General features: G+C 38.4%; 1 protein-coding gene across 7 annotated transcripts in view; it reads left to right on the top strand.

The window, feature by feature from the left end:
• Nucleotides 1-18,498, top strand: part of LOC140670739 (serine/threonine-protein phosphatase 2B catalytic subunit 2) — a 119,768-nt gene that overhangs the window by 61,027 nt on the left and 40,243 nt on the right. For all 7 annotated transcript variants that reach the window (XM_072901478.1, XM_072901473.1, XM_072901472.1 and 4 more), the window contains 2 exons: nucleotides 8,101-8,225; nucleotides 15,664-15,775. In XM_072901478.1, the coding sequence (XP_072757579.1) occupies nucleotides 8,101-8,225; nucleotides 15,664-15,775 (237 nt within the window). The remainder of the gene's footprint in view (nucleotides 1-8,100; nucleotides 8,226-15,663; nucleotides 15,776-18,498) is intronic.

Here is an 18,498-nt window from a genome sequence, read left to right as displayed (position 1 = left end):
TTCGAATTTATGCTTTCTTTTTCCGCTCGCGTTATTTTCCCTGGCAAAAACAGTGTGCTTGTCGCAAAACCGCCCTTGGCACGGGCGGCTAAAAACGCTTGAAATTATTCAAGTCTTTCTAATGGAGCGCTCGACGTGTGATGTCAAATTTAAAGATTGTAGAAAAGTCCCATTAATCGGTGCCGCGGATAAGATCTTTTTTTATAATTTATAAGAATCTCTTTTTTATACGCTTTTGCAATAAAATACATTCTCGATATTATAATTATATAATATATATTATCACAAAAATATAATTTTTAGAAATTTTAGGAATCCTTTAATTTTTTAAAAAACGCTGAATAATCTGAAATTTAGTCTATATAATTTATTCATCGAGTTACTTCATTCCTGCATCTTTTATCAACAGTGGCAACAGTCGTAAAATTTCGCTTAGACCTCCCCGATCTCGTTTCGCTAAGCGTCAAGGATCACCCCAAAATACGATGACGTTGAATTTATGGTGTCGTACAGTCGCATAACGACGATCTCGTCCTCGAACGCGTACGATCCGCAGTTACTTACCTAGCTATCTTACGTGATAGAAATACAGGAGAATGTCCTAAGGGGGCTCTCGTGGACGGAAAATAGAAGTGCTAGAGCAGCATAAACTGCCCAAGCTACTTACAAGTTCCTTAAGTTAATTGTAAGAGCTCGAGGAATTTGGCTGACATAACAGCGCATTGCGGAAACATTTAGGTATGATGTTGATGTCAAAATTCACATAATATATAATCAATATAAAGTGCTTGTACTATCTTTGAAAAGACGAAAGAAAATTTAGAAATTAAATTTGATTTAACTCGATTTTTAATTATTTTAATTTTCGATAAAAATTAATCAATAAATAGTATAATATATTTTGCGAAATAAATTTTAAAATGAGAAATGGTTTACAATTGATAAACACATATATAAATATATATTATTTAAACTTTGTGTTACTCCTGTAATGAAAGGAACAAGCACCAGAAAGTATTTAATGCCTATTTTCCAACCTTCAAACTGAATAAATAAACACGTATGCCAAGAAGATGTTTGTACGAAATCTTCAGCTCTTCAAATCTTCGGCGAGAAACTAGTTCTCTTGTCCCGTAACTTAAATTGTCAGGCTATGTCCCCGGTGTTTCATCGCCAGGGGGAAGATTTATATGATCGCGAAATAATCACGGCCGAAATAGCTCCGAGCTGCCTAGCGAGCTCACATTCCACCATCCGCTCGATGGCGAATTCCCCAGGAGACGGGTCTGTCCTCTTGTACGCCGAGACCCGCAAATAGTCACGATTGTTTTCGGGTTCTCGATCGCGCTCTACCTGGGGATCTATTTTTTTTTTTTTCAATCTCGCTGCGAATGTCACTTATACATAAGTAAAAATATAATAACTCGTAGTAATATGAAAAACGCACGTTTATTCTCTACATCGTCGTATCTCTTACTAAAAGACCGAAGATAGAGTCCACTAGAATTCTGAAGGTGTTAAGTAGAGGGAATACAAAAGTATGTTTCATCTCCTTCTATTAAAAAATTAATTTCTTCTATTTTTTCTCTATCATTTTATTTCGCCAATATTTTTTATATTAAAATTAGCAATTTGTTTTATAAAATGTATTAGTATTAAGATTTTTGTATCATACGATAAGTTTGATATTATCTTTTAATCAGTATTTCGAATACTTTTAAATTTAACACATCCTCTGTATACCAAGTTTCTTGTATAAAATATATATAATAGATATCTTTTTTTTATTAATAATATTTTAATATTAGATAGAGCAGAAGGAGATGTTAGGAAGCATTTTAATAGTTTATTCCATGTAGCGGGATAAAATATCTATATATATAATACGAGTTACTTTTATTTCCTCGTGTAGTTGCAACATTTAAGAGAACTCTTTTGTAGCAATTTACGAAGGTAACCAAACTAGAGAGAGGTGTATCTCATTTTCCGTTACGCTCCTTACGGTTTATGGTTTTGCGCGGTTGCGGTTGTTGTCGTTATCGATGGCGCCAGCTAACGAAGATGTAGTCTTCCATGCGAGGTTGTTCCGCCGGTTATATGGGTTAACTGCACACCATCGTGCAACGAACGTTCATCGGATTACGATACCGAGTTACATCCGTACGTGGTTCGAATCTCTAAATAATAAAGCAATCGTAAACGCCGTTTTCACGATGCGAACGGCGAATATAAGATCTGTTCTAGCCGATCGGCGATACGGATCGACTCGCAGCGGAATAATAACGTCTAATTGAAATATTATCGCGAATCGCGACACGTAAGATCCGTTCAGCTGCGGTCAAAAATCAAACGCGATTAGTTAGTAGATAAGATTATATTCGTGTCATCAATGTGTAATATTTACCTACTTAAATAATCAATACTACATAATACTAATGTCACAAAAAATATGTATAACGTTTTAATAATCTGAAGAAATTACAAGAATCTGATTTTTCAGAGCATATTATTGTAATAATTCAGAATTACAAAATTGCATATTTATCACTCAAAAAAATAATCTTGCAACTTGGACAAAAATTTTCTAGGTGTAAAAAAAATTAACTGAAAGACAGGATAAATTATTAGCAAATACTGTGATGCTGCATATATTTTGTACTTAATCAATTTAAATGACAGGGATAGAATTTATATCTGTACTATTAGTGTAATTTTAAAGCCTATCTTTAAGGTCTATTGTCAAGAACAATTATATTTGTGATTAATATTTGACAATGGCATCTAAATTTTTTAAAGGTATTGCTAGAATATTGCTGCTATAAATTCTATACGTGACAAACAATATTCTAACAGATACAAAAAGTAGCGATAAATTTTAATCGAGACCCCTAGAAATCTATCTACATTAGCAAAATATTTTTTTGAATGATGGTTTTGGCATAAGAATGATGATATCTAATACGAATACTTTTGGTATTTACCAGATGTCATTTACCAAAAATATGAGTACCATGCAATGGTGACACGATGGCATATTATCGTGGAGAAAAATGTCTCGCGTCCTTATACGTTTACGTTAGAAACACCATGTTTTCTGACACGGAGATATTATACTTGCTATCGTCATACGGTCGCAAGGGTTGAAGGAGGGAAAGGGAGGAGGTGAGTTTATGCACCATCTTGTAGCGGCGTAAAGAGCGAGCGGATCGATTTATATGCGGCTAAGTAAGTGCATTTTTATGCACCGTTTCACAGTCGAGACCGTCATCGTCATCGACGTCGTCGTCGTCGTCTTCGTCGTCGTAGCCTTGCAGTCGGTTACTTCGTTCAACAAACATACTGCGCAGTCATACTACTTTCCCCGCGACGGATATTGCCCCTGAAACGACTCGTACTTAGAGAGGGACTTGGACCGAAGAGGCTTATATTCGGCCTATACATATTCCGGCGCTATACCTATTTGACCTATATTGCGCGTCATAAATATGACAGCTAAAAACGTGTGCACACGTGGATGAGAGAGAGAGAGAGAGAGAGAGAGAGAGACATATATCCGTTGGGGAAGGAGAGTGATAAAAAGTCTACGTGACAAAAAAATGTGACAAACGCATTGTAAAGTCACACACACATAGGCACACCTATAATATATACATAATATGCTTGTGTAAGACAATGACATCCGTCGTGTAATACCCGCGATATAAGAACCATGATACATTTACCCGAAAAAATATCTCACCGATCCGTTACTGTCGACGAGCCGTAAATTTCGTTGGCGAAATACATTACGAGAGAGAGAGAGAGAGAGAGAGAGAGAGAGAGAAAGAGAGAGACAGAAAAAATGTGGGAGGAGACAGAATCGCGAGCTTTTAAAAGCGCATACGCGGCCATCCACGATGACAACCTTCTGCTGTTTAAACGAAAACGCCAGGAGTGCTTATCGATAATCAACGTGAGCGCAGGACAAAATCCGCTTTAACGCCACGACGAACAGATTGTTAACTGCAAACGCGGAAATCGATTATTAAATAGCGGATAGAAGTCGTCGTGTTGGCCGCAGTTGCTTAATCGGATTAAAATAAAAACACGCATGTGCAATCAATGTGGCGGCCTTATCGTTTGCAATTTACGCGAATATATCACGCGGCCTTAATCATTAAGTATGTCAATCGAGAACGTTCGGCTCGTTATTTTAATTAAATAATAGAATAGCGGGACACGGTTATCACGCAGAAAATGGAAATACAATAAAGAAAGCATAAGATGATTTTTTTTCCCTTATTTAAATTTCAGAGAATTGACCAGAGCCGCTTCCATTCTCGTAGAAGAATCAATCTCGATAACGGTAATAATCCATAAAAGATAATTTAAGATAATTTCTATTTTGCAGCATAATTCTGTGAAGCTCTATTCATACGTGAAATTCCGTGAATAATGAATGGAAGGAGATCGCCCCTTATTATCAAAAATTTTTCATGGTATATAATATTTCATGGTATCAAAAATTTCATCTTTTCCTTCATTTCTTATTTTATTACGAATCAGAGAAAGTCCTCGATACAGGAAGACGAGTTTCCGGGATAATATTGGAACGCTACGCACGAGCGAGTAATAGATCGGCATTCGATCAACACGGTGTCTCCTAATTTGCGTTAGTGGTGGTGTTAACTTCGGCATGTCCTCTCGGCAATGTTAATTCGCGCTTACTCGTTAGCAGTGATCCTTGTCGCCGCAAATATCCGTTTAATTCACTTTGTCGACCGCAAATCTCTCTCCTTATTAGCGAAACACGCGCGTCTCGCCCTTGAAGTGTACTACTCTCGGTTCCTAGAATGCGAATGCGAGCCGCGAACTCGTAAGCACGCATCTACAATCATCTCGAGAGTTTCAAGTTGGTTGTTAACTTACAAGGATTCGCGCCAAGCTGGAACTTGTGTGTGTACCATAAATATATGCCTCAAAGCTATTTCAGCGATGCGAAAAATGCCACTGCGTATTATGTAATAGAAATGCTGCCATGCATTGTATTTTCTGTAAATAGAACGATGTACGCACCTACATTTTAACGCAATGAATACACTTGCATCGATCCGTTCGAATGACGTGCGTGATTTAAATAATTAGATCACTTTTGCGCGAATACAGTAGCGGCGTATAGGCATATGTACACACTCTGTACCTTGTATAAGCTCCAGTGAAGTTTCCGTGAAAATTTAGTTGGCTCACGTGGTATGCGTGACACACCGGTAAAAGCCGCCGAGCCAATAGACTGGTGCAACGTAACATCGTTCGGTCACTGCTGGCCAAAATTACGTTCTTGCTTCGCTCGTGACGTGCCCTACGGTATCCACATGCCGAATAATTAACGCGACTCGGGGAGAGAGGAAGAGAAAGAGTGAGCGAGAGAGAGCGAGAGAGAGGGGGGTGAGGAGAGGGGAGGGGAGGGAAGGGAGGTAAGCCAAACCAAGCCAATACATTCGGGAATTGTCTGAAATATTCAGACTTGGTTTGCGGCATGTGCTGGTGTTATCCGTTGCTGAAATTACTTCTTGCTATAATCCCAAGACTCTCGGTTGTATTCGCGACGAGAAATGCGACACTGGATTTACGGGGGAATGAAAAATCAAGAGGGATTCCGAGATTCGAGAGCCAGAGAAGCACATTCGAAAATGGAAAATGTAATCGGGAAACTCGGCCAAAAAGTTACAAAGATATATTTTGATCGCATTTAGAAAATTGGTACAGCTTATCTGAAGAATACACGCGTGTAAAGTAAATCGATAATGTTTCTTTCAAGCAAAATATTTTCTTTCCTTGTTTGCGAAGTATCATTTATTTATACCATCACGACGTTTGCGCTCACGTCCTGTTTGCTCTCTTCGTAGGAAACATCGGGAATAAAAAGGAAACGAAGAGGCAAAAAAAAAAAAAAAAAAAAAAAGGCGAGGTATAAGCATCCCAGGAAGGAGGGAAGAAAAGAGTGAAAACTACAGGATAAAGTTCAGTTTTCTTCCCGTTTCTTTTGTGATGTCTCGAGTAGCTTTCTTCCTACGCGTTACTCGCCACTCGTGCTTCAAAGCACGAGATGGAGCGGCTCGAATTATCTCATCCCCCGGAGGAGTCGTTAATTTACATAATATAAAATATATACGATGCAACAACGGTATTATAAGATTGCAAATTCAGACGCTTAATTAACTCTCGTAGACTTCTCGTTCGTGATTCTTCAGATGTGATTTGAATTCCTTCCGGCACTTTTCGCCGGAATTCGAGCGATGAGAAATTAACCGTCGTAAAATCACAAAACTCCATACTTGGAAGGTCGATTGATTTATGAGATATTTACAGTATATTATCGTCCGATATATCGCCCATTCATCGATCTTTCCATCTGCCTTATTCATCTTTTACAGCCGCCCCACCGTTTCGTTATACATTTAATACAGACTCGATTCAATTATCTTTATAGATCTCTATCCGCGCCGTCAGTTCGCTGCCTCATATTTCGCTGCTTTACGTACGACGGTGTCCCAGTTTCTGCCACCGACCCGTATTAACGCAAGATATATCACCGCATGTTGAACAAAAAGTGCCGTCGATCGTGCTATTCGTCTCCGCCTTTGTTCCACGATATAATATTTTATGTAAACGCTGAAGCTCTTTCTCTCGGAAACGAACGTTTTGTCTCGGTGTTAAAAATTTTGTAAAACCTGTGAGAGAATAAAGTTCATCGCGACACACCGATTATACTGATACACGCGTATCAGGTTTGAAAAGCAGTATGCAAAATTTTTCAATATCCTTCGAATAATAAAGAGATTATCGTAGCGCAGGAATTTTTAAATATAACCAGATAAGAGGATTTGCAGTTCTTTTCACTACAATAGATTCCGTGCGATTTTTGTGCGCGAGCCTTGTGTAAAGCTCGATTGTAGATCGCTTTTTTACTTGATTAACACAACCAACGAGCCACTGCACACAGTGCCGCGATTATATTGGTTTCCACCTCTGCAACGAACGGTATCGGAAAATGTTGCGAAAACACCGCCGTAACGTATTGCAAGCGGTGAATAATAAAAATAGTTGATAGTCATAAGCTATGATGTTATGCCGACACACACACGCGACATAAGACATACACACACACACACACACACACACACATATATATATATATACACACGTATCTATACCTCCGATAGTTTCCGCTGGCGGAAAACTAAGTTTCCGTGTTGCTGCAACGTGTTTATGGACCTTCTCATTTCTCGTCGTGTAACACTTTACCGTTTTTTCTCTCCAGCATGTCATACTTCCTTTCTGTTACTTTGTAATACATTTTTTACGTGCTTTCAAAGTTCCCACGCCTCTTGTCTTGGTCTCTTCGTATTTTTGCTACAGTTTCAAGTTTTGAAAATATTGTAAAAATACTCCAATTTTCTATTTTTATCAATAACGACGTGTTAATTATTTTGAAATAAAAAAAGAAAAACGACAGATATTTTTATTTCTCGATGTCTGATTTTTTGATTTTATAAGCATATACAACAACGATCAATTATTCGTCTTATTATTAGTATCAATTGTATTGTACGTATATAATTTTGTAAAAGCACACACACGCACATGTACGATGCAAGACAATATTGGAAACGAATAGCGAAGCGCGCCGATGATACTGCACCAAAGTAACTGCGACGTCACTTCTGGGGTTCTGGTCGCTAATAGTTCTCGGTTTCGAGAACTTGAAGTTTCCCAACGTTTCCCTCTCTCCGTCCCGTATCCTATACGACACGGGAGCAGTAATTTCACTTTGAAACGTTCGCAAACAAGTTTACCGACTCTACGGGTCGCTAATGTCTATATATATGTTCGACGCAAGATGCGCTTTAATCGTGCTATATTAATCGCGCAATTTTTTCGAATAGCGCTTTTATCTCGCATAATTAAATCCATCCTTCGTACATCCTACGAAGAATATTGGCGTGTAACGCTATTTTTGCGACGCAAGAAAACTTTTTGCAAATTAGTTCTTCCCTATAGTTTCCCATTTGAGAAACTCTTCCTTCCGTCCGTTTAATTTCGATCTATTTTTGGTTTCAGTATGCGGCGATATTCACGGACAGTTCTACGACCTGATGAAATTATTCGAGGTGGGCGGTCCACCTTCCTCGACCAAATATCTCTTCCTGGGTGACTACGTCGACAGAGGTTATTTCAGTATCGAGGTGAGTATGAGAAAAAGAAGAAGAAAAAAGAAAAGGAAAAAAAAAAAAAAAAAAAATTAAAAACATACCATCAGAAATTACTTGTGACGCTCGTAATTATTAAATAGCCGCGCGAAAATGTTGCATCGCACAATAAATAATTAAGAGTTAATCGCGTTTATAATATCGACACAGCTGGATATATACAATGCAAATATCATTAAAAATTAACTTTTATTCTGATTTCTGGGGGAAAAAGCTTTACTTCGGAAATTATATGCTTAATTATTGATAATTATGCTACTTAATTATCGAACGCTACAATTAGCGCGTGTCTCAATTAATTACTTATTAAATCGTTGTTGAGAATTGCGCCTGTTTATTCAGCTCAGCAGCAGCAAAGGTGCAAAAAGCGTTTATTCCGTGAAAAGCTTACTTTTATATCGCATAACTGTCGCAAATGTCGTGACATTTACGGATAGATGATTAAAATTGCAATTTAATAGTCTACAAGCTTCTTAGAAAATCTCTGACTTTTAGAGCCGGCCAGTTAATAAGCTAAATACACATTTAACGACATTGTGTGCGATCGAAGTAATATAACTTGAGGGAAGCATTTAAAAAAGAAATCGACAAACAATATCGTTCAGGCTACCATTTTACTCTTTTCTTTTGTTTGCTTTATTTCGAATCTCGTTTATAAAACTTGTTTCTTTGCCGAGCGAGGTTTTTTGCCAAATGTAGCAATTCGATATATCCATTGCGACCCCGGTAAATAGTACGTCTTTAGATTTTCCCGAATAAAGAAACTCCATTTCGTATACGGAGCGCAATAGTCAAGAAAGAAAGAGACTCTTGCACACACGTAGAGTTCATTCGCTACGTCGAGTATTGCGCTCGTTCTTGAATGCAATTTCGGAGCGCATGCACGAATAATCAACTTCGATCCGCAACGCGAACGGTCTATTTAGCGAGATAAAATTTCGTCACGGATGAGTATACATTTCACGTCGAGTATAACGTAATATCCGCTCGGTTGCACCATCGGAACAAGAGAATGCACGAGGGCCAAGTGTTCCAAGTAACGTGTATGTACGGCATCTCTAGTGATGCTTCTTTCGCGATGCGCTCCTCGCAATCTCGTGAAATTTTTACGCCGTCAGGTAACGAACAATTTTCCTTTGCAACAAATTCCGTTTCGTAACCGGAACAGAGAGAGAGAGAGAGAGAGAGAGGGAAGGGGAGGAGAAACTACAAAGTTTTTTACTACGATCGTCGTAAACCGCGCGATATACAAAATGAAATTTCGCAGTGACAACGCGTACCAGATATATATCTTAGGAAGGATGCAATCTCTCGCAGCTTTATTTTTCGAGAAAAGTCGATGGTACTGCAATTTCAATGCTGACGTAAAGTTTCGGAATATATTTTGAAGACTTTATCTTTTCTCAAGATCTTTATCGGTTTCCCTGAAGATATATATTTTTCGTGCATTTCGAAAATTCTATTCTAATTCATCTGAAACGAGAACGATTGAAAAATAATTGTTTTACTTATACGTGAAGTTTTCGTTTCTCGATTCAACGTTTTGAAAACGATCGTCGGTAAGGTATTATTTCCAACTTGTAACGAAAACCATTGGATTTTACGCGGCAATCTCTGTCGAGTGAGCAAAAATTTACTCGTCAACGAATGGGGGACAATCCAATATTGTACGTGGTATTGCACGTGGCGAGCTGCGCGTACCAAGGTTTAAATATATTTTCCGCAAAGTACCTACATGTTACAAGACAGCGGGCGCATGCGTGGCAAGAGAGAGAGAGAGAGAGAGAGAGAGAAAGAAAGAAAGAGATGGTCCTTTTTAAGAAAATCTCTCGATGTATTCCACGATTGCCGTTATTCAAATCGAGATGCATCTTCGCGAATTCTGAATAATGTACGACGCATGTCGTCCGTTACGAAACACATACGAGTGCCGTTAGATTTATAACGCACGCGAATGTCGACAGTTTAAAACCATATGTGAATAGCTGTTCTTTAATCAAGAAATGGATGAATGATGGATCGAATTTAATATCATCTCTTAGCGTTCCCTTTAAAATCGAGTAGAGATAATCTCATATAGAATCTTTTCTCTCTTCACACATTTTTGAGTTACTTTTTTTAAATATTAAATATTTTAATTTTTATTATATATTATATATATATACGTGCGCTGAATTTTCTTCATCAAATTCATTAAACTCATCCCCGACGTCGTTGAAGCGAAATTTTGACAAATTGTCTGCTCTTTGGACTGTACAATTTCAATATTTCTCGATTTGGAAGGCGAGCGGGGGGCGGGGGGGGGATTAATAGGGAATTTTCAAAAAAAAAAAAAAAAAAAAAAAAAGAGTGACGTTCGGTTCGTATTTTTCCCTTCTCGCTCGAGGGATAAAATTTGGCCAGAGTACGTACAGATGCGGACGGGGGTTCGATCGTATTTACGATTGCAGGTGCACCGCGAGGTGCGCGAAGTAGATGTCTATTCACGGGAGACACGAGCCTGAGTGCGCGCTTCTCTTATTTTACGGCATAATGCTCGGATCTCTCTTACGAAGAAAATGGACCGCCCTTCTCCGGGATCCCCGGCGTCCCGGATTGTAAATGGCATTATAAATCGGTCGGTGCCGCGTGTGCAGCCTCGTATGAAAGGAGGGGTTTCTGTCACGCGAGAGGATGCTTCTCCATCCTTCAAGGATGCTGCTCAGTTCGCTTTCCTGCTTACGCGAAGAAAAGAGCTCGTCCCGCGTTTTAAGAGGATAGGTCCTCGAAGAGGCATAGCTGCAAATACCCGCAGCTGTATACCCAGCTACGTGCGTGTATCTCATGTATATATATATATATATATATATATGCGTGTACACGTGGCACATGGAATCTCCGTGAGATCGATACTTTCTGTACGATATGCTTCAGTGGCTTCTCCGTAGATCCGAGGCCTTTTCTCTGACGGTGAGACACGTTCGATGGAAACTTTCGCTCCTGATCAGCCGAGGAGAGTCTGTCCGGGGGAAAGGGAGGGATTGTAAAGGGAGGATCCGAGGGCTTAAAGAGAAGACGGGAGCGCTGACGAGAACAGGTTCCGTCCGCCATGATCGTTCGTTTGAGAACCTTATTCCGCGTGCTTTCTCGAAAATCACATCCTCGCTGGCAGAGAGGAAATTTCCTACAAATTCCCTCGAGTAATTTCTCGCACTTGTAAGAAGCGTATTTTCACAGTTTAGAGTATGCAAGTAGATAAAATTCCAAGACTACTGAAGCTGTTAAATTCATGAACTTGTCTTTACTTCCCCCCCCCCGTTTTTTTTTTTTTTTTTTTTTTTTTTTTTTTATTAAATTTTTCCATTACATTTTATATATAATTCTCGTTTCAATGTGTGTGAATAATATCCACATAGTAATTTTTTATTTAACGAAATATCTCTTTGTTGTCTTAAGAATGTCGAGTAATATATTAAAAAAAAGAGAGAGAGAGAGAGAGAGAGAGAGAGAGAGAGAGAGAGAGAGAGAGAGAACGAAAAAATATTAAAATTATTATTAAAACATTCTTGGAAATATAGCTAAGAAATTGAAAAATGTTTGCAAAGAAGAAATAATGACGGACGCTACTGTTTCTAAATAATACAAACGTTTGTGAGTTGAAAAAAAAAAAGTTTTAACCGACGTTTCTCTTGGCTGATATTTCAATTAAAGAGTTCCAAGAGTGCTTTTAACATTGGAAAACAGCCTTGTGGAGTATACACACAATGTACAGACGCAAGAAAATTCTACTTTGATAAAAATAATATTAATTTATAAGAATATATACTATATTCAAATTTAAAAGATATTAAAGTTTTTGTATACACATAAGTGTGCATTTGACAGATCACACGTATATCACGTGTATACATGTGCATTTCGTGTAACGCAAACATTCACGAGCGAACCACGACGGAAATTGAAGGACGACACAACGACAAGTACATTATTTCGTTACAATGCCAATGAAGGCCCTCGCGTGTAATTATAGCGGTGGAGCAAGGCAAGAGAAAGAGAGAGCGAGCGAGCAACCGCTCCGTTGACTTCGCAAAGGGATGGAAGATGATGGAAGGGCTGCGAGAGGGACCGACGGTAGACAGTCGATCGGGTCAGTGGGGAGAAAATAATTGACCTCGAAAGTCTAAGAAAAAAAATTGCCGCCGTGGCTCCTACGGCTGGATAGGTACGAGGATTTATCCCGTAGTGCGGCGTCATGCAAAATCGAAAAAATCGTATATCGATATCCAATCGTGACGTGATAGCATCACCACAGCCTGATTTTCCGAAGCGAGAAAGAGAGAGAGAGAGAGAGAGAGAGAGAGGGACAGAGAGTGAACAAGATAAATATCCTATATATCTGAACGTGTGACATTTCTTTACCTCTATCTCGGAGCCACGGTGCGATATCGCTAGTTCCACGGTATTGATTTGATGCACAAAGGTTAAATGTTCTGGTCCAGCGGTTTTAATCGCATTCACATCTGTTTCATTTTACGTAAGATTATAACATTTGAAATATTTCGCAATTTTTTCTAAAAAATTACACCCACATATACGTACATCAGCAAAGAAAGAATGAAACAGCTGGTTTTTCAAAACTTTTTTTTTTTGGCGAGAATTACCTTTTAAAAAAAAAATATTTCTAGAAAAAGAGTTTATTTTCAAAAGAATAGATAAGATTATATTATTTTGCCTTTTCAAATATACATACGTATTATGTTACGCGCATTTCTAAATCTCTCAAGTTTTTCTGTCTAAACGAAAACGTCAAAACGCCAGCAAGTTTTCCGCGATAAGCGTCAGTCAGAAGTTACAAATTTAATGCGTTTTGAAAACTAAACTTTGACGTTGTTAACAGATAATAACAGATAATAAATTTATTCTACAAACAATTTGAAGACTGCACTTTAGCAAAACTTAAATTCAACATATAGTTACTGAGAGATATCTGACATTAAAAGTTTAACAAATGTGAAAAAAAGTGGTAAATTATTTGCAAAAGTGGTAATTAAAATGTCAGCAAAGAGAAATAAAATGAAAATTGACGCAAATAAAAGAAAAATGTTGAATTTTGATGGAAAAACGCTTTGAAAATAGCTCACTCATCGAGATCGTATACCATTTTCTATGGTGCAGAAAATTGTCAACGAACACGCGACATCTGCAAAAGCGTTAATTCACATTGTTCATCCATAATTAAATCTATTTAAAACTGCCGCATCATCCGTGATTATTAAATAGACCCGACCAACGAGTGCGGGACAAATGTTGGCCACGTAAAAGGTCCGATGAGATCGCAGCCTCTGCCCAGCTCTCATTTTCCCTCCGAAACTGTACATCTAATGGAGTTGTCATTACAGCCGCCACATTCGCGAACGAGCTAATTAGCGCGCGAAATTCACGCGAAATCCCCCGGTCCGTTCGTTAGCAACAAGCCTTGCCAATTTAATGCGGGTCAGTGGTCCGTGTGTTACAACGAATAATATTAATTAGCGATGCATCCGCGCGAAACGTGCCTCTAACTGCGCCTCTAACAACCGATCCCCGACGATTGGTTCCAACGAAAGCGTTAGTCTACCTGAACATTTAATATTTCCATCAGGCTCGACGTGCGAGTATATACGCGCAGATGTACATTTTTATAAAAATTTTTTCAAATTTTGTTATTATTTTATTATTTTCCTTTTTTTTTTACAACAAGTACAGTTATAAAGTTCTTTATTCATAGATTTATTATTCAGTTTTTAGTATTCGCGGAATAAAAATTTATAATGACTCTCTTTATTCGCGACTAGAAAATTTCATATTTGCAATTAAAATTTCAATTCTACACTATTATAATTCTACTATATTTATTAAATACATTCGGCCTTTTGAATCGCAAATTGATTCTTTATGAAAATTGATCCCTCGATGAAATAAAATCTGAAAATTAAAAAAAAAAAGATAAACCCAATAAATATAAAATTTAAGTTTAGAAACCTGCAAAGTGCCGCAAAATAAAAAAAGTTCTCAAATTTTTTAGATCAATTTCTAATCAGATGTTCAATAATATTAAAATTTTTTTTTTGCAATTTTAATAACGTATGGATCTCAGACAATATTATGTAATTAAATTGAGAGTTAATTATGTGCTTGATTATTAATGAATGCTTTATTGTTAATTTGAAATAAATAACTTTTTTAATAACATTTTTCTTAATTTTTAATACTCCAACAGAAAAATATTAAATTTCTGCCCTGTATGACGAGCTCAAAATTTTTAATTAGCGGAATATAAAATAATAGCTTATAATTGCGCATTATTAGTTTTTTATTTGTACAAGGTGGGCGGCCAGCTCTCGACCGGGGTATTTTTAACTTTCTCGCATCCTCACTTCCATACATTTTACCATTCTATTTAGAATGATGTCACATTTTGGCGGAATCTATCCCCCATAAATAAGAAATGTTGACTGCATTATCATTGCGTTCGCCAAATAATTTCGCCCCAGGTAACGCATATAAACCTCGTCCACGACCACGCAATGTACGTTTTCATCGCGTACACGGAACGCAAGCCAAATGCAACTCGCAGCCTTCGCCACTCGATTCATTTTTGCAAGACGATAAAAGCGACGACGGAGATTTGAGATTTCCATTGCCAAAATGCTCACATGTGCGCGCGCGCGCGCGCGCGCGTTGTTCGCTTCGCGAATTATTATTAATGGTACCGACGTTATTGAACGAAACAGCGTTTCCAGTTCAGTCTCTCGGGTCGATGCGCTGATTAATAGCGCGTTAAATTACAGGGAGGGTCTCGTGAGAAGTCCGAATGCGATGCAATCTGCCGGGACGTGCGTTGTTCGAGTTCGCGTCTATGCAAGTTCTGCAATTAAATCCGGGAAATGCTGGATCAAGCCAAGGAAGGATCTTCGTGCGATTAGAGTCGAAGCTCGATGGAGACGAGTGGATTGTTTCGATTTAATTAGAGAATCCCTCGATATTGTCGACGCGACACAATAGCAAGCCAGTTTGGGAATGTTTTTGTCTCTTTAATAGTTTATTCTCTCGTTTTCCCATCTTGTAAAGCATTTATCGTTTAAACCGACATTGCGTTCGATAAACTTGGGTTGAACGTTCTAATTGCTTGTTGAAAGTTCCTTAATGTATATGTATAATCTGCGTATTATAATAAGTTTTATTAACAGTTCAATTTTCTGGTAATTATGAGAGCAAACTTTGACGTTGAGGAATCAAAGTACACTTGATGCTACTTAAGTTATTTTTCGAGGCATATACATTATATTAACTATATAAATCAGTTTATATAATAAAGGTTCGAAATATATTTTCATTACATGGTGAATTTCACTTGATAATTAACACTCACCTCCCCCTCATCTTTTTGTTTCAGTGCGTATTGTACCTGTGGGCGCTGAAACTGTGCCATCCCACCACACTTTTCCTCCTCAGAGGTAATCACGAGTGTCGTCATCTCACGGAATACTTCACATTTAAACAGGAATGTAAGTAATTATTGACGTATATAATTCTCCTTCTATCTAAATGCATAGTCGAAGAAAAATACATATTGCAAATGAGCCCAGTTATGGCTATGCAAGATGATAATTTTATTCCTTCCTATTATCTTCGAAGGTTTAAGAATAAAATATTAAATTTCTTTAATGTCAAGGTTGAAATGTTCATTTTCCGTGAATTTGAATTTTTTACTCGTTCCGTACGCCTTGAACTCTTTAGTCGAGCGCTTTGTTTCACATCGTAATAAGAAATTATTTCCTGTTTAATAATTCGCAACTCGGATTAAGTCATCCGCCTCGTTAGTTACGGCGATGTTGCTGGTAAGGTGGATTAGCGAGCTCCACGCTGCGGTGAAATTTATGCGTCTCATCTACATCGCGAGCTTTCACGCCCAGCATACATACGCGCATGCCATAATTACAGAGGGAGGGAGGGTCTACATAACAAAGTGCAGTTTTTGCGAAAGCACCAAAAAGCTGAGTAAAAATTATGCACGTCGTATTCCAAGTTCAAAAATAAACGTATACTTACACGTCGAGAAAAACGGGAATTACACACAAAGAGATTATTTATATAGATTTATCCCTTTTATTGGAAAATGTTATTTATTAATATAGTTGAATGAACAATTCTCAATTATTGAAATGTTAAAGCTACATATCACGCAAATTAAAAAAAACACACACACACACACACACACACACACACACACAAGTGTATTTTATGAAATATTGTTGAAACATAACGTTGACTATAGTGAGCGGATTAACAGAAATGTAATAAAACTGATTTATATTGCGTCATACTTTAAACTTTTTCATGTCGCTACATCTTCTTTTGCCAAGTCCGTATTATTGCGTGACGATTTTAACTCTGAATAATTAACTGCTCTATAATTATACGAAGCAATATATAATTAAGTTAACAGTACCGCATTTATGTTATCTTTATTTTCACCCTACACGAAGATAAATGGATAAGGAAAGTGGAAAGTCGTGTCGCGTCTTTTTTAGAACACGTGAAAGATACGTTACATGTTTCTGTAATACAATGATATATGAAACTGTAATATCAGCATTAAATCCGTGCATTTTCTCACAATCAGTCTTTTAGCTGTCTGTGTACTTGATACGTTAAAAAAATCATAAAACGCAACGCGTCATTTTTCAAGAGGACATATATATTCGATGAACATCTCGTTTAAAGGTTCGCAGCAAACTCGTTCGCAGCCGGACTTTAAGATTACGTTAAATCCATGTTACACGCTTGTCACGCTGTATAATTTATATATACCCCCATGGGGGTTTGTGCCGAGCTACAAACTCTTGCAGGCTATTTAATATCAGCCGTTTGACCTGAATATCCATCGCGATGCATCAAGCAAATGATACGCGTCAGTGAAAAGATCGAACGAACGCAGTCGCAATTTTATGTCGAGAATCATCCGGTGTTTTAACGTCGCGTCAAAGTGTCTACGATATCATCCTCCCTTCGGAGGATCGCGCGAATCTCTCCGGCGTCTCTCGCGAACTTTAATCTCGATTCCTGGTGTTCAGAGTCGCAGACACGGAGTCCCGGAGCCGGGATGCCGGCGCCTGCATCATCTCCGCGAGAAGGAGATCGTATTGTGCATTACGCTCGTCGTAATGCGTCGCCGTCAGTCGTAAACGAAGCGACGGAAAAGCCTTGGCGGGGGGAGGGGGGGAGAGGAGGGAGCAGGGGAAGCGGGGAAAGGGTAGGGGCGGGGAGGCACCTCGCAAATACTCGCAGGCTGACCTAGTATCGGACAATTTTCCGCGATCGATACACTTTTCCGCGAGACGCCGACGTTTCTGCTGCGCGAACTCTCTCGAGCTGTTGCATTCCAGCGATACGTTGTCGTCTCGACGATGGGATTTATCGGCAGGAAGCTTGAATTCTTTTAGATATCTCTGAATCGACGTTAGCTAATTATAAAAACAGCAATTTATTTCGAAAAGGATTTCAAGATATTTTTTGCATTTTTTGTTTTTTAAACAAAATTTGCATGCATATTTTTGTTTATATCTGCGTTGCAAATATTATTTCCCGAGTAAATTCCTTCAATGCATTAATCATAGTTTGATTACAATTGTCAGACATAAATCTTGCTTAAACGTCCTTAAACAGGTTCTAAAATAATGTTTTATGCGTTATAAGCGTTTTATGTCGTCTCATTGTGCTTTACTCATATTTCTCGCATCGCTTTTATATTGCACGCTCATAGTTTTATTATTAAAAATATAAGTTGACTCGCCCGTGCGCCAACGAAAGGGGAACGAAAGTGCGTACTCGTGGTGCATTTTTAAGCAATTCGCGAGGGAGGAGGCTCCCGCCGTTTGGCGAACAGAAGTTGTTCTAATTTCCTCTTAAACCCAGAACGGGCTTGTAACGTCATTTCCGTCTGCGATATTAAGGGAAATACGCGTAGGTCGTCCCGACGACCTACGAAAACTCGCTCGCGCACGCATTGTGACCCCGATTCCACGCGCGTTTAATAACCGCGAAAATCCCAACGCGCGCGCACATACCCTGTACTTTAATCATCGTTTTAACGCAGGGATTTTGCCGTGCATTTATTGGCGGCCGCGTTTAGGAACAGCAGCCAGAGCGGGGGCGTGCACTCGCGTATATTTTTTTTTCCCTTTTTTTTTTTTTTCCACAACCGCCTATTTACGCGGCCTAGTTACCT

Source organism: Anoplolepis gracilipes, chromosome 10, assembly GCF_047496725.1.
Source record: "Anoplolepis gracilipes chromosome 10, ASM4749672v1, whole genome shotgun sequence".
NCBI lineage: Eukaryota > Metazoa > Arthropoda > Insecta > Hymenoptera > Formicidae > Anoplolepis > Anoplolepis gracilipes.
Note: the sequence above shows the minus strand (reverse complement) of the source record. Positions and strands in the feature narration are given on the sequence as shown.